General features: G+C 60.4%; 2 protein-coding genes across 7 annotated transcripts; one reads left to right on the top strand and one right to left on the bottom strand.

Annotated features, from left to right (window-relative positions):
* The first annotated feature begins 376 nt into the window (after positions 1 to 376).
* APC2 (APC regulator of WNT signaling pathway 2) lies at positions 377 to 22,740 on the top strand. 3 transcript variants are annotated; one of them, XM_081076928.1, is made up of 15 exons: positions 377 to 485; positions 6,725 to 6,883; positions 7,057 to 7,147; positions 7,272 to 7,452; positions 8,370 to 8,478; positions 8,594 to 8,707; positions 9,530 to 9,607; positions 9,805 to 9,903; positions 10,357 to 10,747; positions 11,340 to 11,435; positions 12,736 to 12,875; positions 13,316 to 13,393; positions 13,587 to 13,703; positions 14,101 to 14,315; positions 15,193 to 22,740. In XM_081076928.1, exons 1-15 carry the CDS (start codon positions 432 to 434, stop codon positions 20,132 to 20,134), a joined length of 6,864 nt encoding a protein of 2,287 aa, XP_080933054.1. In that variant the 5' UTR covers positions 377 to 431; the 3' UTR covers positions 20,135 to 22,740. The 3 variants fall into 3 exon arrangements, with proteins under 3 accessions (XP_080933054.1, XP_080933053.1, XP_080933055.1); XM_081076927.1 differs by having other exon boundaries at positions 8,591 to 8,707; XM_081076929.1 differs by lacking the exon at positions 377 to 485 and adding an exon at positions 3,578 to 3,980 and having other exon boundaries at positions 8,591 to 8,707.
* LOC308509190 (UPF0449 protein C19orf25 homolog) lies at positions 22,705 to 26,374 on the bottom strand. 4 transcript variants are annotated; one of them, XM_081076931.1, is made up of 3 exons: positions 26,279 to 26,355; positions 25,982 to 26,113; positions 22,705 to 24,207 (listed from the first exon to the last, which is right to left on the bottom strand). In XM_081076931.1, the coding sequence occupies exons 2-3, from the start codon at positions 26,109 to 26,111 to the stop codon at positions 23,981 to 23,983; spliced, it is 357 nt and encodes a 118-aa protein (XP_080933057.1). In that variant the 5' UTR covers positions 26,112 to 26,113; positions 26,279 to 26,355; the 3' UTR covers positions 22,705 to 23,980. The 4 variants fall into 4 exon arrangements, with proteins under 4 accessions (XP_080933057.1, XP_080933059.1, XP_080933058.1 ...); XM_081076933.1 differs by having other exon boundaries at positions 23,858 to 24,207; positions 26,300 to 26,374; XM_081076932.1 differs by having other exon boundaries at positions 23,858 to 24,207; positions 26,328 to 26,374.
* Between the last annotated feature and the right edge of the window lie 977 nt (positions 26,375 to 27,351).

Here is a 27,351-nt window from a genome sequence, read left to right as displayed (position 1 = left end):
TTCCCCGCGGGACCCCTCCTCCCGGAGATCCCACTTGCCCACCTCGGACCCTTCACCAGCTCTCGTGGAAGCCCCTCCCTGCTCTTCCTCCGCACCCACGGGACCCCTCCCACTTCTCTAGGTTCTTCAACCCCGTCGGACTCCTGACCCTCTTCCTCTGCTTACACCCCCCCCCCCACATCCCCCTCTGGATCTCCTCGCGCCACCCCTCCCAGGTCATCAGTCCCGTAAGACCCTCCTTCAGCCCCTGCGAGGTCCCCCAGGTTCTCTCGTTCACCCTCTTCCGGAAGGAGTCTCGACTCTGGCCTGCTGAGTGACCCTCCCCGTCCCCCTCCGCGCAGGCGCAGGGTGTCCCGGGCGTCCCCACCTCCTCCTCCCCACCCCCACGGCCGAAGGCTGGGCGCAGGCTGGTCCGAGGCGGCCGCGGCTCCATGGGGCTCCTGGGGCTGCTGAGCCTGCTGCACTCAGCCTTTTTCGGGGACCAGGTAGGGCACTGGGGCTCTGCCGCGGGGGGAGGGGTTCGGCCCTGGGCTGGGGAGTTCGGACCATGGGGACCGTGGTCCAGGCGGCGGGGGGCGCACAAACACTCTCACGCAAGCTTGAAGGGTTTGGGGGGTCTCACGCTGTCGCCGTGGAGACCGTTGCCAGGGAAATTGCCTCAGGCTGTTGACAGGGCTGGGAGCCCCTCACCGGCGCCACAGCGACCCCCTCCCTCCGGTCTGCGCAAGCGCAGCCTCGCGGTGCCCAGACCTTGGCCCCGACCTATTGCGCCCACACGGAGTCTAGCTGGGGCGGTAGGGGCTGCAACGGGAACGCGCTGTGCCAAGATTCCTCCCCGCACATGCTTGGGGCGGTGGTCCGGGCCACGCCCTGCGCCTCTCTGGGCCTTAGTTTCCCCTTTTGGGCACTGAGCGTAGGGCCGACTCCGACGTTCGCTGACGCTGATGTTCTTCATGATAATATCCATCTTATCGGGTCCGCGCACTTTACCGGCCTCTATAGTCGTTCTGAATCCTAGAACTATAACATCCCCTGTTTAAGAAGAAACTGAGGCTGGGGGTCTAGCGGGGAGCCCAAGGTCACGCCCCGAACAGGGGCCGAAGCCAGCGTGCTCTGGGAGGACGCGACCTCCCAGGATGCGGTTTCCAATCCGGAGGGAGCTGTCCGCGGTGCTGACGGGGCTGCGCTCCCAACTTCTCCCCGCCCTGGAAATTGAGGCCCAGGACCCTCGTCAAGCGACCCACCTCGGGTCAGGATTCTGGGGCGCGGTCTGGACCAGCCGGCCTCACCCTACCCCCACCTCCAGCGGCAGTCTTTCCTCACCTGTCCGGGCCTTGCCTGGTCACCCAGTCCTTGCTCCACCTGTGGTCACATGACAACCTGGTGCCTTCCTGCTTCCCTCCTCCCCTGCCCAGCTCCGAGTTGAGTGGGGGACGCCCTTGGTTCTGTCCCCAGCCCCTGGCACAGTGGAGAGGTTCGGTGGGGAAGGATAGGGCATCAAGAGATGCCCACCGTCAGGCTCAGAAAGTCCAAAGACACTCCAGGAGTGACCCTGTTGTGTGGCAGGCCACGCGCTACTGGGGTAGGAGGTCTCGGGACAGGAAGAAGCGAGCCTCGTGATCAAACTTTCTTTGCGAGAACCCTGCCGAGGTTTGGAGGGTGCTGGGAGGAGGTGCCCTAGCTAGGCTTGAGCACTATGCAATGGGGGGTGTCTCTCAGCCCCTCAAGATTGGGCCTGGGGTCTTGGGAGATTGTAGGGTTCCTGATGCTCTTGTGGTTCTAGAATTTTCAGTGATGCCTGAGCCTGACTTTGGCTCAAAGATTTATAGGGTCAAGGATTTTGGGGAGTGTCTGGGATGTGATCTTCCAGACAAGGGGTCTGCAAGCCTTGAGGTCTTAGCCCCCATGTGCCCTCAGCCTTTCAAGCCCCAGCCACATCCAAATGGGCCTGGTCGGACTTCTGAGTGAACTCAAGCAACGTGTTCCCTGGCCTGAATTCCAGTTTCCCCAGATGTATGAGGACAGAACTGGACATTGGACACCTCCCCCAAGCCCCTGCCAGCCCTACAGTTCTGACTGTAACGTCTGAGACTAGGTGGCGGAAGTAAGACTTGGTTCCATGGGATGTGGGGGCAGGGATTCTCCAACCCACCTCCCAGTGAACGAAATGGGAAACTGAAACCGGAGAGAATGTCCGAGGTCACACAGGGAAGTCAAGGCAGACTCCTGGGCTCTGCCTTTCCCCAGCTCCATTCCAACTTTGCTCAGTTTGCCTGACTCTAAACCCCTCAGAACCCCCCTAGGCCAGCCGCATGACCTGCTGTACCCCTTGGCCCCACAAGAAGCCTGTATTCCCTGACTGGGTGCTAATCTTTCACAGCTCCAGGCATTGCACATGCTGTTCTCTCAGCCTGGAATGCCTTTTCTCTCCCTGATCCCGTGGCCAACTCCTATTCATCCTAAAGAGGCCCAGCACTGGTGCCCCCTTCTCAGTGCAGACTTCCCAGCCTCCAATAAGAGTTCCTCTGCCCACTGCAGCACTTCCCTGACCCCACAGGCTGGGGACAGCTGTGTCCAGCTCTGGAGGCTCTGGGACAGTCAGGCCTGAGTCCTCTGGGGCCCCCAGCATTGTTGGCTCAGGACGGGCACATGGGGCCTCCTGCAGTCAACCCAACAGGAAACAGCGTGGTCCTGCCCCTCCTGCTGTCCCTGGCACAAGTCCCTGCAAAGGCTGCAGCTGCTTCCCCATTTGACAGAAGGGGACAGTGAGGGTTGTAAGGTGAACAATTTGCCCCAGCCCCCCAAGCTGGGAAAAGACAGAGGTAAGCCCCAAACCTGTGTCTCCTGGCCCCAGCACCGCCTTCTCTGTCCTTTGGGGTGTACAAATATCAGCAGCAGGAAGGACTGGGCCACAGCTGAAGGTTACCATCCTGGGTGTTAAACCCCCAAGTAGCCTCCAGGGACCCCTTGAGGATGTGAGACATCTGGGGATGGGTACTCCTGGGACCCCAGGCCCCTCCCTCCTCTGGCTTCCCTTCTGTGAGGGTGAATTAGGGGTGCGATGAGCGACAGAGACACAGGGAGACAGAGATTGAGAAACCAGGAATGTGGGAGGAGACACAGTTCCGCAGATGCCCACGTAGGAACTGACTTCTGTCAGGGAGACAGGAGAAACGAGGAGAAATGCAGGGTCCCAGTTGCGCCCTAGAGTGCCTGCCCATCCCCCATGCTGCCCCTCTCAAGCCAGGAGCCGGGAGGGGAGGCGTACAGCCTGGATCCCACACCGTGTTCCACCCTGACCCATCTGCACAAGGCCGGGCCCGACCCCATAGGAGGGGACTGACCCGGCCATTGCCCCTGCCACAGGACTTTCCCACTAGACCTCCAAGATTCTGATGTAACACCCAAGACTGGACGTTTTACTCTCAAATTCTGTGGCTCCAGCCGCGAGAGGTTCTAAGAGGCGTTTCACCCAGAAATGGGGTAGGAAACACGGGGTCCTAATCCTCGGAGAACCCCCTTCCTCTGAGGGCTTCAGGCCCGCCCCTCACACACACACACACACACACACACACACACACACACACGCAGATCCTAAATCTGCGTGGAGGCCCGACGCCCCGCGGCCGCCGCTGGTCCCCGCCCCAGGCCGCCATTGGCTGTTGCCATGGCACCAGCCCGTCTTCCCGAGCAGCCATTGGCGGCGGTGCCTGCATCCCGCATCTCGCATGCTCCCCTGCTCGCGGTGGTCTCGCCCAGCGTCCTGAGCGGCGGCGCTGTCAGCCAGGCCAGCACCGGGCTTTGTCCGCTTTGGAGCCCCTTGCACGCGCCGCTGAGACCCCGGAGTACCGGAACCCGCAGCCGCCCTGGCCCTGGAGGGCCGGGATCTAGGGCGGGGCCCCGAAGCTGCGTAAAGGGAGGAAGACCCAGGATTGCGGCGCCCCTGCTAGCCCAGCCCAGCCTAGCCTGAGTGCTATACAGTAAGCGGCGCGCCTCCCTGGGTGGAGGGCAGGGGCCATGGCCTCCACGCTGAGGGGGACTCCACCCCGCCCCCCTTCTCTCTGCCGCGCAGATCTGCACACTCTGGAGCCTACGTTTCTCCAGGGTGGGCCAGAGGGGAAACTGAGTCCCAGGGATGTGGGCACCTGTCTCGCTGCAACGTGTCCCACGCACACACCCAGCCAGAAGGCTTCAACACCTGAACCTCCCAGAGTCTGTGGGCAGGCCTTCTGTGTGCCTTGGGGGGGGGGGGTGCTGCATCTTTCTGGGTGTCAGTTTCCTTCTCTATAAAGAGGGGGTTTGCATTGAAGGAAAGGGCCCCTCCCCTGAAATTAGGCCATTCACTCCTCAATTAGACAAACCTTCAGCTATTGGTGTTTTTCCTTTGGTGATGAAGATATCACAAGAAGCCTCCAGCAGGCTCCTGAGGAAGGCTTCCTGGAGGAAGCTGCAAGCAAGGGTGAAGAATGGCAGAAGTCAGGAAAGGTGCTCTAGGCAGGAGAATGGCATGTGCAAAGGCCTGGGTGAAGAGAGTAGGGTATGTAGAGTACTTAGGTCTTATGTTGAGGGTAATGGGGAGCCGTGCCAGCTACTGGAGCAGGAGACAAGTGGAATCTGACTTTCAGAGCTTCCTTCTGTCTGTGCATGAGGTCAGCGAGGATGCCCTGACAGGAGGGGTGTGGGGGGCTTGGGGAGGGAGGGTCCATCTGGGCAGAGATTGAGGGGCTGGTGAGAGTGTGGAGTTGGGGATCCAGGCTGGAATGAGTGGGAGCCTGGGGGGTAGCCCTGCTGCCAAGCTCCATCTCATGAGAACACAGGAGTGACCTGCAGGATGTCAGGGGCAGTGGGGAGTAAAGGTGTCCCAAGCTGGTCTTGCAAGGGCAGCCTGGGGGGGCTTGAGAAGAGGGTCTGGGCTTGGGGAGTGGGAGGGATATGCAAGGTTTTGTGCTTTTCACCCAGTGCTTCCCTCTAGCTGGACACAGCATGGTGGCCTGAGCCAGGACATAGGGCTGCAGCCAGAACCCAGGGAACTTACCACAATCCTGGGACTGATCCCCAGCTGGGACACCCACCTGAGCCTTGGTGGGATCGATACTGGGGTGGTAGGCAGAGGCTGTGGTCCCAAGCAGCTGACATGCTATCTCCCATTCTGACTGTCCCCTCTGCCCTGTGATTGTGTTTGCTCGATGACCACCATTTCTCCTGACCTTCACATCAGCCCACAAGATGGGCCTGGCAGACTGAGTTCCCCCCACCCCTCAGATGGGCAAACTGAGGCCTGCAGAGGGGGTGGGTCCTGTGTGCCTCCAGCACTGCTTGGACTTCTGAGCAGTCTCTGGGTTCCAGTTATGCTTTGTCTGACCCGCAGCCTCAGTTCCTCTCTCTGGGAACAGCCTAATTGTGGCCCCAAAGACCCAGGACTGTGAAAAGGAAACCAGATGACAGAGCCAGGCATGTAGTAGGTACTCTGAGCTGGTTAGGATGGCCTGACCCATCCCCCCATCTGGGGCCAAGCCCCCCACCCCTGTTCCAGGCCCAGCTGTGCCCTTGGTGACTCCAGTGTGGGTGGGGGAACTTCTGGGAGTAGGAGGAGAAGAAAATGAATGGGCAAGTGAATGAATGACTGTGACCAGGTGGGGGAAGGAGGGGTGACCCCTGTGGGAAGGGGAGGACTGGCTAATTAGGGGGCTCAGGCTGGCAGGGGGAGGTGGCTCCCAGAGAGGAGCTGGTGGAGGGGATGGGCTGCCATTGGTGCGCTTCAGACAAAGGTGGAGGGAGGAGGAGTGCTGATGGGAAGGGAACAAAGAAGGTAGGGAGGGGCGGGGGGGGGGTGGTGGAGGGGGCAGCTCTGGCAGGAGTGCCAAGCTGTGGGAGGAGACATTGGCCAGCTGGACAGAGGGAGGAGGCTGGGCCGGAGGGAGAAAGGACGGCCAGACACACAAAGAAGCAGGCAGAGGTGGCAGAGCCCAGGGGATGGGGCATGGGGAGCCGGGGGCTGCAGGGGCTGGCAGAGGGTTCACTGCAGAGCTGCATGTTCACATAGGTAGCCACCTGCATCCAGCTGCTGATGAAGGGGTTTTTGGGTTGGAGAGTGTCCAGGTTCCAGACACGCAGGGTGACCGTTGTGGGCTTTGGTCGGTCTAGTGCTCCTCCGTCAGCCTGTCCATTGGTTTCTTAGAATCTTCATGACTTTCTTATTGTCCATTGGCTGGGCCAGCTGGTGGTCTGTCCACCCAGCCTCTGGGCAGCTGCATTGCTGCAGGGACGGGCCTTGGCTGTCTGTCTGTCTCTCTCTCTTTGGCTGTGACTGTGTCTGTGAGCCTGGTGACACTGGGCTGGCCAATCCACCTGCTGGGTTAGACTGTCAGGGTCTTGGCTGTCCATCTCTTTGACTCTCTGGCCATCTGTAAGCACAATGTATCCTGGAGCTGTGAGAGTGCAAGCCCATGTGTGTCTGTCTGTCAGTCAGCTGGGCATTTGGGCTAGAACACCTGTCTGACAGCTCTGCCTTTGTCTTCCGTTGTCCCTGCCTGTGTCTGTCACTCCATCTGCCATGCTGTCTGTCCTCCAGATTCCCTGGGCTAGCACCATCCTGCCTGCAGCAGTCCATGCCATCTTCTCCTGCCTGGGATCCAGTCCCAGGGTTGGGAGGGAAGGCCGGGGCTTATGTCCAGGGTTGCCCCCTCCTCAGAGCCTCTGTGAACCCTTTGACCTGTGGTCTCAGACGCTGCAGGAGCTGAAGATGACGAGCTCTGTGGCACCTTATGAGCAGCTGGTGCGGCAGGTGGAGGCTTTGAAGGCTGAGAACAGTCACCTGAGGCAGGAACTTCGCGACAACTCAAGTCACCTGTCCAAGCTGGAGACAGAGACATCCGGCATGAAGGTGTGGTGGCGGGCTGGGTGGAGGACACGGGCCCGGGTCACAGGGACAAACACCAGGGTGCCGGACCCCAGAGATGGTCAGGCAGGGCCAGGGGCATTTCACAGGGGTTGGACCTGAGGCAGTCCAGGACAGCGGCCATGCCAACCAGCACTCTGTCCTGCCCCCACCTCCAGGAGGTCCTGAAGCACTTACAGGGCAAGCTGGAACAGGAGGCCCGAGTGCTGGTGTCCTCGGGGAAGACTGAGGTGCTGGAGCAGCTGAAAGGTGAGGGGCGGCCTGGGGGCCCTTCTACACACTGGGGCAAACCCCGTCCACCCTCAGAGGGAGTTGAAAGCAGGAGGGGCGGGAAGGGGTGCTGACCTTGCTCCTTCCCTCCATGACCATCCAGCCCTGCAGATGGACATCACCAGCCTGTATAACCTGAAGTTCCAACCCCCGGCCCTGGGCCCTGAACCCTCTGCGCGAACCCCTGAGGGAAGCCCAGTACATGGCTCCGGGCCCTCCAAGGACAGCTTTGGGGAGTTGAGCCGGGCCACCATCCGGCTGCTGGAGGAACTGGACAGGGAACGGTGAGACCTCTGGCAGCTGTCATGTAGCCCCTCCCCCAGCCATACTCCAACCCCAGCAGTCTCTGCCCTTTGGTTGGCTCACCAGCATGTGCTCCACCCACTGAGTCAGCCCCATCAACCTCACCAGATGCCCCTGCCCACACCCCATTTTCTGTGGCTCCTCCACTCCCTTTCCTGGCACAGCTGACCTCAGCTAGAGGACAAAGGGGGGGCATTCCTGGCAGAGGGAAGGGCTCCTAGGGGACGTCCCCAGGGATCCTAGACACTCAGGCATCACCAGGACAGGGCTGTGTCCAGTGCCAGAACTCAGAGTTAGGCCTGGAGCCAGAAGGGCTCAAGGCAGCCTTTGTGGAGAGAGGACTGCAGCCCAAGAAACCTGGGCCTAGGGCCAGAAGAGGGAGGCAAGGTCTGGGTGCTTGGGTCAGCTTGGCTGGCTTGTGTGGGGTCAGATAGGACAGTTCCAGAGAGGCCCAGAGTTAAGTCCATGCTCTGCTGCTGTGTGACCTCAAGCAAGTCGCCTACCCTCTCCTAGCCTCAGACTTCTGCTCTGTAAAATGGGAAGGAATATCAGAGTCTCCCCACAGGGTGTAGCAATCTGAGCCTGAAGCCTCCTCTGTGTAGGCTAGAGGGAGATGAGCAAGTGTCAGAGACGTGTTAGGGTCAGAACAGCCCCCTCACAATCGTCCTCTGAGGACCAGAATTTACAAAGGAACTACCTTTTCTTTTTAATTAACTTTCTGTGCCCCATCCACCCACCCCTAGTTCCGGGAAGCATCAAGGGCAAGACTTTGCCATGTTACCTGTTAAGCTTGGTACACACCAAGCACCCAACAAGCGATTACAAAAATAAACATAAACCACATTTATTAATGGCTCCCTCTCTGTGAGCCCTGGCCCACCTACCTGCCCTTCCCCAGGTGTTTCTTGTTGAATGAGATTGAGAAAGAGGAAAAGGAGAAGCTCTGGTACTACTCGCAGCTGCAGGGCCTGTCCAAGCGCCTGGACGAGCTCCCACACGTGGAGACAGTGAGTGTACAGGGTGCAGTGAGGTCCGCCCTGCCCCGGGAGGGGAGCGGGGAGCGGCGGGGAGGCCCCGGGCCTGGGCGCACTCTCACCGTGGCCCGCCCGCTCTTCCCAGCAGTTCTCCATGCAGATGGACCTGATCCGGCAGCAGCTGGAGTTCGAGGCCCAGCACATTCGTTCGCTGATGGAGGAGCGCTTCGGCACCTCGGACGAGATGGTGCAGCGGGCGCAGGTGCGGTAGTGGCCGCAGGTGCGGTAGTGGCCGGGCCTAGGCGGGCGGAGCCCTGCGCGGGTGGGCGAATCGGAGCGCAGAGATCGTTGTGGGCGGGGTCTTGATTAATGATGGGACTTATATGCCTATGGGCGAATCAGGAGTTAGCACTATGGGCGGGGTCTAGTTTAGGAGGCGGAGCCAGAAGCTAGAGCGGTTTGTGGGTGGAGCCAGAGGGAGCTAAGGGCAGAGTGAGGATCAGAGGGCAGAGCTCGAGAATAGTGGAGGCTGGGGCGAACAGTGGGCATTACTGAGTCTGAAGAAGCCAAGGGCGTTGACTTGGTCGGGGCCATAACGGAGTGGGTCTGGAAGGATAGGTGGGGCGAAATAGGGGAGTGGGCGGGTCTAGAGAGTAGGTCCTAAGTAGGGAGCAGCGCTAAAAGGATGGGGTGGGGTCTAGATAGTGGATAGGGCCAAATCAGGGGGGTAGGTGGAGCTAGAGCCTCGAGGGGGTGGGCTGGACCATGAGTAGGGACAGGATGTAGTTGGAGTCAGATATAAGGGTGCTTTTTAGAGTGGGTGGGCCACATCAAGCAGTAGGCGGAGTCAGAGCCAAGGGTGGGGTTTGGACAAGTGGGTAGGTCCACACCATAAAGTAGATCGAATCAGATCGGGGGGTGGGGTTAGAAGAGTGGGCAAGGCCTTATCCATGAGTGGGTGTGGTCAGAGTTGGAGTGGGGCGGGGCAGTTTAGACAGTGGGGCTGTCAGGGAATGGGCGGGGTCGAGGCTGGGGCGGTGGGGGCGGTCAGCGGTAGCGTGCTAAGCGTCTTTCTCCCACTCAGATCCGTGCTTCACGCCTGGAGCAGATAGACAAGGAACTACTGTCAGCGCAGGACCGGGTGCAGCAGGCAGAGCCCCAGGTACTGAGAAGGGCGGAGTCAGGGCCCTAGGGGGTGGTGATGGCCCCAGGCAGCGAGGAGAGCCTTGAGGGCCCCGCCCAGAGTGCAGGAATAGTTAGACCCCCACCACATCGTCATGGAAGTTTCTGCTGGAATCAGCAGCCTGGATGCTTTGTGGGGTGCTCCTGGAACCCCCAGGGCTAATGTTCTCCCCACAGGCCCTGCTGTCAGTGAAGTCGGTGCCTGTGGATGAGGACCCCGACACTGAGGTCCCCACACACCCTGAGGATGGTGCCCCTCAGCCGGGCAACAGCAAGGTGAGCCCCACCGCAGAGGCAGGTTGGGGAGGTGGCAGCCAGTTGGACTGGGGCACAGTGAGGCTGGGGGCCAACTTTTGGTCTGGGGCCTGGCCAGGTGGGTGGAGCCTGTCCTGTATGTTCTGGGGATACTGTAGACTTAGATCTAAGGCCACCCCTAGGAGTGCCTGGTGAGGCCAGTGTGGTGGGCATTTGGCCCTCATGGGCTGGGAGCATCTCCACAGTGACTGATGCCCCCTACCCATCTCCCCAGGAGTGTGTGCATACAGAGTGAGGATGGTAGGGGTGAGAAAGCTATTCTCCTGGGCTGGAGTCACAGGATTCCCACCATGTTTAGGGCAAGTGATGCAAAGTGTGGGGGCCACCCCTGGCTGGGAAAGGTGGGTGGGCTGGCTGGGGCCAGGTGAACCAGGTGGGGCTCCCCACCCTGATTCCATCCCCACTCCCCCACAGGTTGAGGTAGTCTTCTGGCTGCTGTCCATGCTGGCGACGCGTGACCAGGAGGACACGGCCCGCACGCTTCTCGCTATGTCCAGCTCTCCCGAGAGCTGTGTGGCCATGCGCCGCTCAGGCTGCCTGCCGCTGCTGCTGCAGATCCTGCACGGCACAGAGGCCGGGGCTGGGGGTCGCAACGGGACTCCCGGGGCGCCAGGAGCCAAGGACGCGCGCATGCGCGCCAATGCGGCACTGCACAATATTGTCTTCTCTCAGCCAGACCAGGGCCTGGCGCGCAAGGAGATGCGTGTCCTGCATGTGCTGGAGCAGATCCGCGCCTACTGCGAGACCTCCTGGGATTGGCTGCAGGCCCGGGATGGCGGGCTGGACGGAGGTGGTGCAGGTGGCGGTGAGTGGAGGCCTCGTCAGCCACCTGGGTGCAATGGGTGCAGAGACTGTACTTCCTGGGGACAGGGCAACACCGTTAGCAGTAACAGCGGCCACTGGCCTCTTCTGTGAACCTACTCTGTGCCACATGCCAGCTGAGAGCCTTATGGTGACCTTGTCGTGACAGAATGGCAAAGGTACAGCCACAAGCAACTGCCACCCTGGTTGTAGGGTAGCTCAAGAAACAGTCACTGAATGCGTGGATGGATCGTGGGTAACCGGAAACGTGGGTGCAGAGTTTGAGATTCCTAATTTTAGCAGCTGATCGCCAAGTTAATTTATAACAAAAGCACTGCAAAAGGTCTGGAGCGCCCAGCATGACCTCATCTCCCGTTCCAGAATTGGGTGAGGCAGGCACCTTGTTATTCATTTCAGGGAGTGACCCCTCAGGTGACAATCATGCAGCAGTTTACAGAGCTCTGGGGTCTAAGCTGGCTTGCGGGTGGAGAAGGCAGGGAGGGGTGGGACCCCCCTAGACCGTTTCCCAGATTGGTGGTAGGGGTGAGGAGGAGGCTGTTTTGGAGAGGTCTCTGACCTGGTCCTCTGGCCCACAGCCCCGGTCCCCATCGAGCCACAGATCTGCCAGGCTACCTGTGCAGTGATGAAGCTGTCTTTTGACGAGGAATACCGCCGTGCTATGAATGAGCTGGGTAAGTGCCCCCTCACCTCATCCCTGCTTCCCCACCCCCATTCAGCCAGCCTTCTGGGCCTCATTCAGGACAGGTCCTGGGGCTCAGAGGACAGGGAAGTGGCGGGGAAGCCCGGAGCAAAGGTGACAGGTCCAACTTCATACATAGAGACCAGAGCTGTGGAGTGCTTGAGGAGGTGGCGAGTTTTCAAAGTTTTAAGTTTGGGAGCATTACATCATCTCTTAAAGTCATCAAAACATGGGAAAAGGAAACGCTCGAGGCCAAAAATCTCATCAACGTGCTCAGTTTTACTCCAGTTATTACAAAATGAGGTCCTACTTGTCACCTAGCAGATGGTCACACAGTGAAAGGTTTGGTCAGAATCATGTGGTCCAGCTGAGCAGAAATGGGTGTCTGCAACCCTGATGGTACAACACACAGGGCAGCCCTTTTTTCGGGGGGGGGGGGTGTGGCATGTGGCAACCACGCACAAGTGTACACACCTCTTGAGTCTTTCCTCCCCTAGCTGGGAATTTATCCTCAGGGAAGATTTATGTACGAAGACGTAGAAAAATGAGGAAGGCAGCAACCAACCCAAGTAAAACCCCAGATCTGGAAACCACATAAGCGTCCAGTCTCCCAAATGAGCAGAGTGCCTCTGCCGTCTTTGCTCAGTGATGAAGGGAAGGCCGTCTTATATTTGGACTGAGTTCTTTCCCTTCTATTCACACTGACCATTTCCCCCCACATTCGCTGACTCTTTGTAAAGTGAAAACCTAGCTTTCCTAGTGAGTAAAGAACTGTGTGTGACAGTCGTCAGTAACTCCTGAGGATCTGCCATCCAGACCCTGGTCCTGGGGCACAGCAGGCACAGCCCACTCGGCTCTGCTCTCAGAGGTTTAATTGTCTTGTGGGAGTTCTCCTTTGCGTGTTAGGGGACTTCTTGAGCTGGAAGCAGAAGGGGAGCCAAGAGCCTGGGCAAATAGCAGGCAAGAGCATTCTAGGCAGAGGGAACAGCACATACAAAGGCCCAGCATTCGGATAAAATGTGAATGGAGGTGGAAGGCTGAAAGGAAGGGGGTGTGAAGGTCACAGAATATCCAGGGGATTGTGACAGCCTGGCATCAGTCTGCCTGGAGGAGGTGTCCCCAGAGTTGGTCTTTGAAGATGGACTTGAGGAAAGCCGTTGTGGGGGTGGGATGGAAGGAGGGCACCTAAGCAGGGGAACAATATGGGCAAAGGATGGGAGGAAGGCAGGGGGGTCGTTCGGGGTGCCTCGTCTGCCCCCAGCCTTACCATGTCCCCTTCTGTGTCCCCGTAGGTGGGCTGCAGGCTGTGGCAGAGTTACTGCAGGTCGACTACGAGATGCACAAGATGACCCGGGACCCACTCAACCTTGCCCTGCGCAGATATGCTGGCATGACCCTCACCAATCTCACCTTTGGGGATGTTGCTAACAAGGTGCCCGGGGAGGGCGGGGCCAGTGCTCCCCCTGGTCTGAGCCTCCCTCCACCTCATCCCCTCCTTGAAACAGTCCTGAGGGGTGGGGACAGTTGTCCCCAATTTATGGGCTGGTGGACTGAGGCCCGAGAGAGGGCTGTGACAGGAGGGGCTTTGGCTGGACTCAGTCAGCCAGGCCACCATCCTCTTGGCTGCTCTGCTGCAGAGAATGGGGCCTCTGGGCTAGGAGAGGCTGGATGTCTGCACCTATCTCAGCCTCAATTTCCTCATCTAAGCAACGGGGTGACTGCTCCCCCTGCACCAAGGTGGTGAGGATGGGGGGTGGAGCTCCAGCTCTAGCACATAGTAGGTGCTGTGGAGGGGTGCCAGAAGGTGGGGTGTGGTTGCCCTCATGCCTCCTGCCCCACCCGCCATGGCGTAACTTTCCTGTCACCCTACAGGCCACACTGTGTGCCCAGAGGGGCTGCATGGAGGCCATTGTGGCCCAGCTGGCTTCGGAGAGCGAGGAGCTACACCAGGTAGCCGGGAGGGGTGGGCGGGGCTCAGGGAGAGTCTTGCAGAGTGTCCCACTGCCTGAGGCCCCTGCCGATAGAGCCCCTCCCCCTTGGGTGTGATGGGTGTCCCCTCCAGTCTCTGTAGCCCCACCACATGTGGAGTTGAGGGCAGGGGGGAGCCCTGGGTCCACCTTGCCCGCCTTACACCCCGCCCCAGGTGGTATCCAGTATCCTGCGCAACCTGTCCTGGCGGGCTGACATCAACAGCAAGAAGGTGCTGAGGGAGGTTGGCAGCATGACCGCCCTGATGAAATGCGTCCTACGAGCCTCCAAGGTGGGCATCAGGTGGGCACATGGGGTGAGGGAGTGGTAACGCACCCCAGGAAGAGGGCACTGCCATGCTGTTTAATGCCAGCCACAGGGCAGAGACACTGGAAACCGATGGTGAGTTCTCCGTCTAGGGGAAAATCAAGCCGAACAACTTAGCTTAGCAGGTTGTCCAGCCTCACAGGCCTGGGGCTTCCCACCCTGCAATTCGGTGATCCTGTGAGGGCTGATTTTACTCCTATTATTTTTCACTTATTTGAAAATCTTAAAAAAAAAAGAAAAAAAGAAAATCTTTTGGGGTGCCTTTCCTTCTAGACTTTCGATGTTGACATGTCTCGATGGGTGGGCCTGGTGGTTAGTGTGCCCCCTCTGCTGGTCTCTCACCTTCCCACCCCTGTGCCCAGGAGTCCACCCTGAAGAGCGTGCTCAGTGCCCTGTGGAACCTCTCAGCACACAGCACGGAGAACAAGGCAGCCATCTGCCAGGTGGATGGCGCCCTGGGTTTCCTGGTGAGCACGCTGACCTACAAGTGCCAGAGCAATTCGCTGGCCATCATCGAGAGTGGTGGCGGCATTCTGCGCAATGTGTCCAGCCTCATTGCCACCCGCGAGGACTACAGGTCAGCTCCTCCCACCCCACAGTCACGGTGGGCACAGGGCGCTGGGGGCAGGAGGCCTCCCAGGTTAGTCTGGGGCTAAGAGTGGTAGATCTGACTCTGCTGTGAAGTGTCACTGAGGCAGCCTCAGATTGTCCTCCTGTGAATGGATGTGCCTGATTTGTCCCCAAGGACTGTTTTTTTTCAGTATAAGTCTATCCTGAATATTGCATGGGATATACTAAATATATCCAAATTTTTAATTAATTTATTAAAATAAAAATACGTGTTATTTCCTAAACAATATGAATACTTGTTCTTTATTAATATATTTACTAAATAATATTAATAAATAATACTTAGCACTTATTAAAATAAATGTTTTCTATTTACTAGATAATATTAGTAATAATGTTTCTAATGTAGTGAAATACATAACATTTACTTTTAGTATAAGTCTATCCCAAATATCGCATGGGATATATTTGTGCTAACAGTTATATCTATTAAAATAAGTAAAACATTTATTTATTAAATAATGCTAATAATTATCAAATAACAGTATTTTGTAAGCCAAAATTTATCTTTAGTAGTGTCCCAAATATCACACTATTGTGCTAAAATGATATACCCTGTATACTAAATTTTATTTTAAAAATATTATTAATTTATTATTAGTATTATTTTATAAATATCTTTATTTTAACAAATAAAAAATTAGCAAAAGTATACCTCATTCGATATTTGGGATAGACTTATACTATATATTTCTTCCTTTCTCTGAGATTCAAACTCACCTGGGCACATTATATTTTTATTGGCCAAATCGGCCACTCTGCTCCCTACCCCGCTCCCCGTGGGACGAGGGGGGCCCCGCTTGACACACCCCTCCATGTCGCAGGCAGGTGCTGCGGGACCACAACTGTCTGCAGACGCTGCTGCAGCACCTGACGTCGCACAGCCTGACCATTGTGAGCAACGCCTGTGGCACGCTCTGGAACCTGTCCGCCCGCAGCCCACGGGACCAGGAGCTGCTGTGGGACCTGGGCGCTGTGGCCATGCTGCGCAACCTGGTGCACTCCAAGCACAAGATGATTGCCATGGGCAGTGCTGCCGCCCTGCGCAACCTGCTGGCCCACCGGCCTGCCAAGTATCAGGCGACAGCCACCGCCGTCTCCCCTGGTGCCTGCGCACCCAGCCTGTATGTGCGCAAGCAGCGGGCGCTGGAGGCCGAGCTGGACGCACGGCACCTAGCCCAGGCACTCGACCAACTAGAGAAGCAGGGCCTGCCCGAGGCAGAGGCCGAGGCCACCTCCAAGAAGCCACTGCCGCCCCTGCGGCATCTGGACGGGCTGGCCCAGGACTATGCTTCAGACTCAGGCTGCTTCGATGACGACGATGCGCCCTCTCTGGCTGCCGTGGCCGCCACCGTCGAGCCTGCCAGCCCTGCTGTGCTGTCTCTCTTCCTGGGCAGCCCTTTCCTGCAGGGGCAGGCGCTGGCCCGTGCCCCACCCGCCCGCCGCGGTGGCCTGGAGGTAGAAAAGGAGGCCAGCGGAGAGGCAGCCGTGGCAGCCGGGGCCAGGGCCAAGCTGGCACTGGCAGTGGCGCGGATCGACCGGCTGGTGGAGGACATCTCGGCCCTGCACACCTCATCCGATGACAGCTTCAGCCTCAGCTCTGGGGACCCCGGGCAGGAGGCACCAAGGGAGGGCCGCGCCCAGTCCTGCTCACCTTGCCGGGGGCCTGAGGGTGGGCGGAGGGAGGCTGGTGGCCAAGCTCACCCGCTGCTGCGGCTCAAGGCGGCCCATGCCAGCCTCTCCAATGACAGCCTCAACAGCAGCAGCACCAGCGATGGGCACTGTCCTCGTGAGCACACGCAGCCCTGCCCACTGGCTGCTCTGGTTGAACACTGTGAGGGGCCCCCATGTGGCCAGGCACGGCCCAGCCGGCTTGACCTCAACCTGCCAGGTGGCCGGGCTGAGCCAGCAGCCCGGCAGGCCACGGCCACTGACACCCGAGTGCGCACCATCAAGCTGTCGCCCACCTACCAGCATGTGCCACTGCTTGAGGGCATGGCCAGGGTGGGTGGGGCGCCCCTGGCCTCTGGGGCTCGGAAGCAGGCTTGGCTGCCCACAGAGGGCCTGAGCAAAGTGCCAGAGAAGCTGGTGGCAGAGGCAGCACCACTCTGCTTGTCCCGCTGCAGCTCCCTGTCCTCACTGTCCTCGGCCGGACACCCTGGCCCCAGCGAGGCGGGGGACCTGGACGACAGTGACTCGTCCCTGGAGGGACTGGAGGAGGCAGGCACCAGCGATGTGGAACTGGACGGAGCCTGGCACGGGCCAGGGGCTACCTCCCTCCCCATGGCTATCCCAGCGCCCCCGCAGGGCCGGGGCTTGGGGGTGGGGGATGCCACGCCATCTAGCTCCTCAGAGAACTGCGTACAGGAGACGCCCCTCGTGCTGAGCCGCTGTAGCTCTGTGAGCTCGCTGGGCAGCTTTGAGAGCCCCTCCATAGCCAGCTCGATCCCCAGTGACCCGTGCAGTGGGCTGGGCAGCGGCACGGTCAGCCCCAGCGAGCTGCCTGACAGCCCCGGGCAGACCATGCCACCAAGCCGCAGTAAGACGCCACCACTGGTCCCCGTGCCACCTGGCGAGCGTGACACCACCCAGTTCAGCCTGCAATGGGAGAGTTACGTGAAGCGCTTCCTGGACATCGCCGACTGCCGGGAGCGCTGCCGGCTACCTTCCGAGCTGGACGCTGGCAGTGTGCGCTTCACTGTGGAGAAGCCAGACGAGAACTTCTCCTGCGCCTCCAGCCTCAGCGCATTGGCCCTGCATGAGCACTACGTGCAGAAGGATGTGGAGCTGCGGCTGCTGCCTCCTGCCTGCCCTGAGCTCAGCGGTGGCAGCGGCCACAGCCTGCACTTCGCTGGGCACCGCCGGCGGGATGAGGCCAGTGGCCGCCGGGAGGGGCCACCTGCTGCTGCCCAGGAGCTAGAGCTGCTGCGGGAGTGTCTGGGCGCGGCTGTGCCCGCCCGGCTCCGCAAGGTGGCCTCAGCACTAGTGCCCAGCCGCCACGCACTGCCTGTACCTGTCTACATGCTGGTGCCCACTCCAGCCCAGGAGGATGACTCGTGCACTGATTCGGCCGAGGGCACACCGGTCAACTTCTCCAGTGCGGCCTCGCTCAGTGATGAGACGCTGCAGGGACCTCCTAGGGACCCACCTGGTGGGCATGCAGATGGGCAGAAGCCTGCAGGCCGTGTGGCCCCCGCCAGGCAGGCCGCTGGGCACAGGCACAGGCACGAGGGTGTGGGTCAGAGCACAGAGCTGGCCTGGGGGTCAGGCAGGAGCCGGGCAGGGCTGGAGCTGCCCCTCCGCAGGACCCCGAGTGCTGGAGTGGACAGGGACGGTCCCCGCACAGGCCAGATGCGCCAGATGCGTGGGGACGGGGCGCTGCAGTCCCTGTGCCTCACGACGCCCACCGAAGAGGCCGTATACTGCTTCTACGGCAACGACTCAGACGAGGAGCCAACTGAGGCGGCAGTGGTGACACCCTCCCGGCGGACTTCTGCTATCCCCCGGGCAGTTAGAAAGGAGTGCCCGACTGGCAGGAAGGAGTCACAGGTCACACCGAAGGCCACACCACCTGCCCAGGCCCAGCCCAGCCTCATCGCTGATGAGACGCCGCCATGCTACTCCCTGAGCTCCTCTGCCAGTTCCCTCAGTGAGCCTGAGCCCGTGGTCACCAAGGCCCCAGGCCCCAGAGGCGGGCATGATGGCTCACCCAGCCCACGGGCCCAGGCAGACCTGTTGCGGCGCTGCCTGGGCTCAGCTACATCCAGGCACCGGCTCCAGGCGTCAGGCCCACGGCGCCGCAAGCCCCGAGCTGCCCGGCCAGGTGAGCGGCCAGCGCAGGGGTCCCGGGAGCCTGGTGAGGAGGCAGTGGGGTCAGACCATGCCTCAGACCTGGACAGCGTCGAGTGGCATGCCATCCAGGAAGGTGCCAACTCCATTGTCACCTGGCTTCACCAGGCGGCAGCGGCGGCAGCCACCTGTGAGGCCTCATCCGAGTCTGACTCCATCCTGTCCTTTGTGTCGGGGCTGTCGGTGGGCTCCACCCTGCAGCCCTCCCTGCACAGGAAAGGTCAGCAGCCCCAGTTGGAGGGCCAGGCAGGCAGTGCCACAAGGCTAGAGAAACGGGCGAACCTGGCCCAGCGCAGTGGCGGCCCCCGCTTGCCCTGCAGCCCTGGGAAATTGCGTAGTGCTCAGAAGACTGCGTCTGGGGTGCCGGCCGTGCTCCGAGGAAGGACGGTAATTTACATGCCAAGCCCAGCCACGCGGGCCCAGCCCAGAGGTGGCCCCGGCCCCCACACCACACCGAGGAAGATGGGACCCCCAAGTCCCGAGCAGCTAGCAGCTCCCATCAGAGGCCCCGGTCCTGGGCAGCAAAGGTCTCGAAGCCTGCACCGGCCCAGCAAGATCTCAGAGCTGACCACCCTGAGTCCCCCCCAGAGGAGTGCCACACCACCCGCTCGCCTCACCAAGACCCCCTCATCCAGCTCCTCCCAGACCTCCCCCACCTCCCAAACCCTGCCCAGGAGGTCGCCCCTGGCAGCCCAGGCTGCGGGGCCCTTGCCAGGCCCTGGGGCCTCACCAGTGCCCAAAACGCCCACGCGGAACCTACTGGCCAGGCAGCACAAGACACAGAAGTCGCCTGTGCGGATCCCCTTCATGCAGAAGCCGGCAGGGAGGGTGCCACCACCCCTGGCCAGGGCAACCCCACAGCCGGGCACCAGGGGCCGGGCAGGGGCCGAGGGGAGCCTGGGCGCCCGGGGGGGCCGCCTGGGCCTGGTACGCACGGCTTCAGCCCGTTCCAGCGGCAGCGAGTCCTCTGAGCGGTCGGGCTTCCGGCGCCAGCTGACCTTCATCAAGGAGTCGCCTGGCTCGCTGCGCACACGCCGGTCGGAACTGTCCACAACCCAGGCCACCTCCGCCTCCCAGGGCGTCGCACCCTGCAGCAGCCGGTCTGCCCTGCCCACTGTCTTTCTCTGCTCCTCCCGCTGCGACGAACTGCGTGCCGTACCCCGGCCCTCCCCGTCCAGGCCGTCCCTGTCCCCCCGTCATCCCCCCACGGCCCGGCCCGCCCCCAGTCAGCGGCCACCCCGGCGCACTAGTTCCGAGAGCCCATCCCGCCTGCCCATTCGCATGCAGGCTGCACGGCCCGAGACAGTCAAGCGCTACGCCTCTCTGCCCCACATCAGTGTGGCCCGCAGGCCTGAAGGTGCCGCCCAAGGGCACGTGGCCGATGCTGCCCGCCGCAGCAGCGATGGGGAGGCCCGGCCCCTGCCCAGGGTGGCTGCACCGGGCAGCACGTGGCGTCGCATCCGGGACGAGGATGTGCCACACATCCTGCGGAGCACGCTGCCCGCCACTGCCCTGCCGCTAGTGGGCACCTCACCCAAGGAGGGCCAAGGCGGACCCCCACAGCGCAAAACCAGTGATGCAGTGGTCCAGACAGAGGACTTCGCTGCCGCCAAGACCAACTCCAGCACGTCTCCCAGCCTGGAGAGCAGGCCCCCCCCCCAGGCCCCAGCCAGCGGCCCAGCACCCCTCCTTGGCAGCGACGTGGATGGGCCAGGCCCTGCCAAGGCGCCTGCCCCCACCCCCTTCGTCCACGAGAGCCTGGGGGTAGCTGTCGGGGGCTTCCCCGCCAGCCGGCACGGCTCCCCCAGCCGCTCAGCCCGAGTCCCACCCTTCAACTACGTGCCCAGCCCCATGGTGGCATCCACCGACTCAGCTGTGCAGAAAGCCCCTGCCCCTGCTGACCTTCTGGAACAGTGAGTGTCCTGAACCAGTCTTCCAGGACACTGTCTCTGGTGGAGGGCCACCAGGTTACCCCAGGGTGGTCTGGGATCTGCCTGCCTACCTGGGGCCCCGCCCACGGAGCCCCATCCCAGCCCGAGTGGCCTCACATCTCACGCTTGCTTCTGTGCCGCAGGGCCTCAGGGAGGAAAGGGGCCTCGGGCTGGACTTCAAGTCCATGCTTGGCCCACATACAGAAACCACCCTCCCAGACCCCAGCCCGGTTGGGCGCGGGCCTCAGCAGGAGTGGGAGCCAGGGAAGGTAACTGCGCCTTCCCGAGGTGGCAGAGGGGCTGCGGAGCATGGCGCCATCTAGTGCCCGCCAGCTGGGCCCACAGCAGCATACGCGGCCCCGGGACAAAGCCTGTAATGATGGCAGCCGCCAGGCATTTGTTAATAAGGACTCTGCAGGTTTGTTTGTATTCTCAGCGCCAGCGGCGACGTGTGGCTGAGCCCTGCAGAGACAGCGTCACCTCCTCACCTGACAGTGACATTCAGGGAGCCTGGGGCTGGTGGACAGAGGGGGTGTTGTCAGAACTGCCTAGAAGGAGCAGAGGAGGGCGAAGGCAGGCCGGCCTGGGTGATGCGGGACCACCCATGTCCCCTCTCCTGGCTGAGGGGGTGCTGGTTGCCAGCAGAGGAGGAAGGGGAAGAGGGGACAAGGGAGGGGGGTGGAGTCAGGACCAGTTGTGGTGGGCCAGATGCTGTGGGAAGGAGGATGAGAGTCACAGTGGCATCAGTTCAGTTTGGTGACAACAAAGCCCTGGATGTAGTACCGGGACTGGGGTGGAGCTGGCGTTGGGCCTCTGGAGGAGACACAGGGCCCAGAGCCCTAGGACCACGGCCCAGCCAGCGCAGGCCTGGGCTGCCGGGCTGCTAGTGTGGGTGCCAGAGCAGGTGGAGAGACGGAGGGCAAAGGGAGCCTGGGAGGCCTCGCGTCCTCCCCTCACTCCTGCCAGTGTGGGCCTGGGAGGCTGCTGGGGTCCCTGCTCAGGGACCTTGAGGGAGCGCGCCTTCCTGCAGAAAGAGCCAGTGACCTTTTTCCTGCTCTGGGAAGGAGCTGCTGTTATAGCTGCCCTGCAGAGAGCTGCTCCAAGGGGCCGGGGAGCAGAAGCTGTTTGGGGAGACTAACAACCCAAGGATAACTCCATGACTTTAAGTCCCTTCTCTGAGAGGAGGGGAAGCGGGTTGAAAGTCAGGTGGAAGTACAGAAGGAGTCCCATCCCCACCCACGGAAGGAGCTGACCCGGGAGCAGAAGTGTTTCCTACGGCAGGAACATCCTCAACTCCAGGGACGGTGGGCCATGCTGACCCTAGCACCCACAGACAACACGGCGGTGCTGCAAACACATCTGTGTCACATTGTATTACAAATCCCGGAATGCCCTGTCCTGCAGCATAAATGCCACAGGGAGGACAGAAATGGCTGGGCGCACTGAATGTTCCTCCTGTGACCAAACTTCCCACGACGAGCTGGCACGCAGCGCACAGTGGCCATCACGGCTGAGAAGGGCATTGCACACGCCCACAGCTGACCCCTTGGAACACACGGGGGAGGGGGGGGGTCTCAGATGTCTCAGAGACCACGGGTTCCTGTCCCCATCTGTAGCCTGAAGGGACAGGATTGAGTGGTCTCAACTTTTTGGATGCAGGGGCTATCAGACGTCCACTCTCACACTCGCCCCTGGCCAGCCTCCCCCCAAGGTGACCTGGCAGAAGAGGAAGTGGCCCAGACCCACCCCCAGCTCTCCCAGCCATAGGGGATCTGGGCTGGTGGGGCCTGGGGTGGGCACATCCATGCACTGTGAGACCCTGGGTGGTGCTCTCAACGCCCTGTGCCTCAGTTTCCCCATGTAGGCCATGGGGAGAACTCCCAGAGCTACCTCTCCAGCAAACACAGTGTCTGCCGTGACTGCGGGATGAGGCCACTCCCTCTGCCAGCCCCTTGTCCGGCCCAGCCTGAGAAGAGGGCAGTTCCCACCTCAGCCAGCGTGCAGGGAGCTCATGCCCCGTCCACGTCCGGCGGCCACTTTAGCCTTCGCTGTCCTTCTGTGGTGGGGGCATAGCCACACCTTACAACCTGGCCAGACAGGATGGTGGGGGCCCTGAGCCCTGAGGCACAGTGGTTTTCTAGACAACTGGTTCCAGACCGGAGCTGGAGGAGGAAAGTCTTAGGACCCAAAGGATGTCTCCCATGAAGGCTTTATCCCCTTGGGGCTGCTCGGCCACCTGGCCACGCTGAGGAGACCCCATCTGCCTTGGGAGCCTCCCCTACCCGTAACCTCGGGACCCCACCACCAGCTGGGTGCTGAATTTGGGGCAATGCACCCACAGTGCAGCATTACCTCACCCCTTCTGCCCCCGTCTGTCACCTAGCCCAAGCTTGGTTGTCTTGGTCCGTGCCCCTCCATCCCCCTACGTCTCTGCTATGTCTCTGCCCTGGGTCTCTGCAGTGTTACAGGACACGTGTAAATACGTACAGCCCTGTCTCCCCTCACTCAACCTAAAGCCATTGTCTGGCGGAAGGAAGGCGCGGAACCAGGCGTCTTATGTGCACCTTTAATAAACGGAGCTGTTGAATCACGTTCCATGCAGTTGTTTCCAAATGGGTGAGGATTTGGGGTAGGAGGACTTTGGGGGTTTTCCAGCCAGGTCGCCCGCCCAGGGATGCAGAGTCAGACTGTAGGATTTGTGCAGGGAAAGCACTTAGGATGGGTGAGTGCAGGGAAAGGTAGCCGAAGTGTCTCCACCTGATCCTGGGTGCACTCTGGAGGGTGCACAGAAGGATATCTTCCAGACATAAGCAGGTGGGCCGAGGGTCCCTGGACAGGGAGCCTCACTGTCCACTGCCCTAACTGCCAACATTTTCGGAATGCCCGTGCCCCCATGGGTTTCAGGGGTCTGTCAGGCTTTAGCAGGTACCCCTTAAGGGGCAAGAGAAACCCTTCCTGGGATGCTGGGGTCACCCATGTCAGGGCCCTCCCTGTGGGTCCCAGCGCTACCCTGAGCTCCTGGGACCCCTGCAAAGGAGTGGCTCACCATCCAGGTTGCCAGTGGCAGCAGAGATTTCAGCAGGAACTCAATGGGGACACCTATGATGGGCCTGGCCTGCCAGTATGGAAGTGGCCGTATGAGGGCTCAGGACGGGGGACTGACTAGCTTGTCTTATCATGGAAGCTAAGGCCAGCACCCACATCTGATGGATCTCGTAGGCAACAGGCTGGTCCTGTTCTCCCTGACAGTGAACCAGACAGACCAGTGCTGCCCTGGGAAGCGCCCACACCTTAGGCTGGGGTACTTGGGGGCACTGGAGGCCCCATTTCAGATCTGGGCCTTGCTGGTCCATCGCTCCTCACATGGCCAGGGCCACCAGGAGAAAGAAGCCCTATCCTCTTCTGTAACCTCTGGGGTGCTGTAATTCAGACAGAGACAGGCTCAGTCTAATTGGTCAGTGAAGCAGAGTCGCCAGAGGAAAGGAAAGAAGGAAGGGTGCTGGCGCCCCACACCAAGTCCGGTCTGGGCTGGCGGCGACCAGGCCCTAGGAGAGCAGCCCAGGGCTGAGCAGCATCCACAAGGCCTGACCCGACCCTCAGGCAGACAGCTGAGGCAGCACTGGCCCTGCTGAAACCACGCACAGCAGGCTCTGTCCCCTGGGGTCCCTAGGCCACAGAACAGAGAGCCCAGAATAGGCTTCTGGGACACGGTCCCCATCTGAGGTGTGCCAGGCTAGGTGTTATGGGTAGGACCAAAAGTTCCAGTGGGCCATGGGCCATGGGTGCCCTGCCGGCGGGGGGGCCATGTGCTCAGGTGAGTCCAAGGACCAGGTCAGCCTAAGGAGGCGGCTGCGGCTCCCGGCAGTACCACCCGCTTCACCTGGCCAATGTCCTGCTCCAGCTCCTGGCCAGCTCGTCGCAAGTCCTCACACCTCTGTCTTAGCTCATCACCCGCCTGCTGTAGCCGCTGGTTGGCAGCCATGTAGGCCCGGCTCTGCTGGTAGAGCTGCTCCTGCTGGTCCTCAGGGTTCTCAACCCTCCCAGAGGGGCCTGGAGACTCTGGGGACAAGACACAGGTCGCTGGTCAGGGAGGGGCCAGGAGAAGACTCAGTTTATCCCCCTACAAAGCATGAGACTGGAGGAGACAGAGAGGTCACAGAAGAGACCTTGCCTGAGGGCAGACACCCGCTCCTGTAAAGGGTGCTGACCCCAGAATGGTCCCTGCTCTCAAATCCTGAGATGTAACGTCCCGTCCACCAGAAACCTGCCCAGTGGCCATACAACCTCGCAAAATCCACCACTCAGTCAGGAGGCTGCAAAGGCCCCTGTGGACACGTATCTCCTGATGATCCCACGCCCTAACGACAGTGTGACCAGCACTAAGGGAGGTGGTTAGGGGTAGCCAGGCAGAAAAAGCACAGCTGCGGGGTCACCCTGAGGGCAGGTCCAGGTCCTGCCCACTCTGGCTGGTCCTGTGCGTGACCAGGGATAATGTGGCCTTCCCCACTCCGCAGCTGTCTGCAGCCACAGCCCAGCAGGCCGGGCAGCTGACACAGGCCCTGGAAACTGCTATTTGACTAACAGTCACGTTCCCCACCTGCTTTAGTGGTGAGGCAGGAAACGCCAGATGACAGACACGGAGACTAAGTATGGCCCTAGACGACCACACCGGCCAGCAGGAATAGGCCTTCTTCCTTGAGTGGGCCCCAGCATGGCCCATGCCTAAGTTTCCCCACCCTCTGAATGCTGGCGGACCTGCCCGTGACTCTTCAGCTGGGGCTCAAGCAGCCTCAGATGACCCAGGCCATGGATAACTGCAGCTTCTGTTCCTAGGGCTGCCTGTGCAACAGAACATTCCAGTGATGGAAAAGTCCTCCATCCGAACTGTCCAATACGGCAGCCACGAGTGCCTCCTGAGCACTTGAAATGTGGCCACCTGGAGCAAACAACCGAATTTTCTACTATCACTTAATTTAAAAAATGTTTCCCAATTGAAGGATTCATTCAAGATGGTGGAACAGAGTAAGACACCACCGGGGAAAAAAACGTTTCCCATAGCGTTTCTCACCTCCTATTACCCACAAGACCCATGTTTACTGTCTCAGGTCCTCTAGAATGGCCCCAAGGCAGCACTGTCATCTCTTTGGTTCACCTCTTCACCCCAGTGCTTAAAACACCACCTTGCATATCAGAGATTCTTAATAAAAGTCCATTGCATGAAAGCCAATCTCATCCACCAGGACACGGAAGTCACCCAACAACGTAGGCCACAGCCATTCGCCACTTACCTGCTTCCGTCTTCTGCATGATGGATTGACCAGCTCCGTCCACAAAAGGCCAGACAATAACCAAGTTTGGCTTTGCAGGTCCGTTGCGCCTGTCCCGCCTACCCAAACCTGCCACTAGTCCTGAAAGCCAAGTCCACACGCCCACGAGTGGCTGTGGCTGTGCCCCCCAAACAACCTCTGGACACTGAAATTTGCACTGAATGCCATTTCCACTTGTGAAGAAATAGTCCCCCCGCCGGAATTAAGAAACACAGAATCCCTTCTTAGCTTCCTGGCCTTACAAGAAAAGGCAGTGGGCAGATTTGGGGGCGCGCTGTCTTTGGGGGCAGGGGTCCTAGACGCCCCTCTGAAGATGCGCCCCACTTTACGTGCGAGGAGGGGGCTCAGGGAGGACGAGGCTCGTAGCAGTCGCTGCTCCGAATCCCACGGTTTCCCCGGAACTGCTACCCGAGGCTGGAGCTGGGGGCGCTCCGCCACCCCGTGCTGCTGGGGTCTCGGGGGGTCTCGGGGCGGCCTCTGCCCTGCCCGTCCTGGGCTCGCCCTACCTTCCGGCGCCAGCGCGGTGAAGACGGGGTCCTCGGCGGACGCCCCCCGCACGTCCTCCAGGATCTGCTCCACCGTGGGGGGCGCCGGGCGGGTGGGCAGCACCACACGCTTCTTGGCCTTGGAGCCCATCCCTGTAGGCGGAAGAAGGGAAGAGTTAACCAGGACGTCCACCTCTCGGCCCTTGCCTGCGCCATTCCTCTCGCCCAGCGAACTTCTACATCCGCCCTGCCCCGCCCCTCGGGGCTCGCCCTTCAGCATCCGGCTCCACCTCCGCCTCAGTTTCCCCGCTGAAGCACCTAGAGCCGCAGCCGCCTCACTTGGGTGCAAATCTCGGGCTAAGGGCACCTCAGCTCAGCTACTTCCGCTTCTGGTCGCAGCACGGCCCCGCCCCCAGGCCCGGCGTACTTCCGGCCCCCTCCTTCTTCCGCCCGGCCTTACCGCGAGGCCACACCTCCTCTTAAAGAGGCCGCGCCCTGCGACCCTGTGCGATCCGGCAGGCGCTGCGACTGGACCAGAACCAGGAAGGACGCCGCGTCGGCGCCCCCACTCCCCTAGCCGGACCGGCCTGGAAGTTCAAGGGGTGGGCGCGGGATCCACTCCCGGCTTCCCTCGCTGTGGAACAAAGCATCCGACGCCCAGTTTTCTGCAAAAGGGGGACACAGCCCCCAACCCACGTGGCTGTGGTGGAAAGAAAGTCCCTGTCCACGCAGTGTGGCCGGGCGCACAGTGAGCGCGCAGTGAACGCTAGCTGCGCCATTTACCAGCGAGGTGGCGCCGGACGCACGCCAGCATCTCACCTGTGGGATCCGGTCGAGGTCGCCCCTCGGACCACTAAAACCATGGCCCCACCTGGTGGCTGGTGCTGGGCCATCACCGTGGTCCAAGCCCCCTTTGCTAGGATAGGAAGACAGGCCCAAAGCAGGAGCAAGCTTTGTTTTTAACAGCTTTATTGAATGTAATTCACACACCACAAAGTCCACCTGTTTCATGTGTACAATTATGTGGTTTGGGGATATACTGATGTGGGACATTTCTGTGAGAGCCGGGATCGTGGTCTCGAGAAACCGAAGAATGGAAGCTCGGACCAGGGAGAGGCAAGGACTTGCAAAAGAGGATAGTTTATTAAAAGTAAAGAGTCGCAGCTCTCCAGCGAGAGGGGGTCCCGACGGGGGTGCCCAGCGGCAAAGGCAAAAGCCTCTTATATCTTCTCTTGCCCACTTGAAGAAGGGAGCTGGCGCCTCCTAATGGAATTTGTCTGTCAGGTTTGCTCTGTTCGCCCATCCTGAAGGGATTAACGAAAATAACCCATTCCTATTTATCAGATTGCTCTGTTTGGCCAAAAGGGATTTACGAGATAACTTATTAACCT

Source organism: Rhinolophus hipposideros (assembly GCF_964194185.1).
Source record: "Rhinolophus hipposideros genome assembly, chromosome: 16".
NCBI lineage: Eukaryota > Metazoa > Chordata > Mammalia > Chiroptera > Rhinolophidae > Rhinolophus > Rhinolophus hipposideros.
This window is presented reverse-complemented; position numbering and strand designations above follow the sequence as displayed.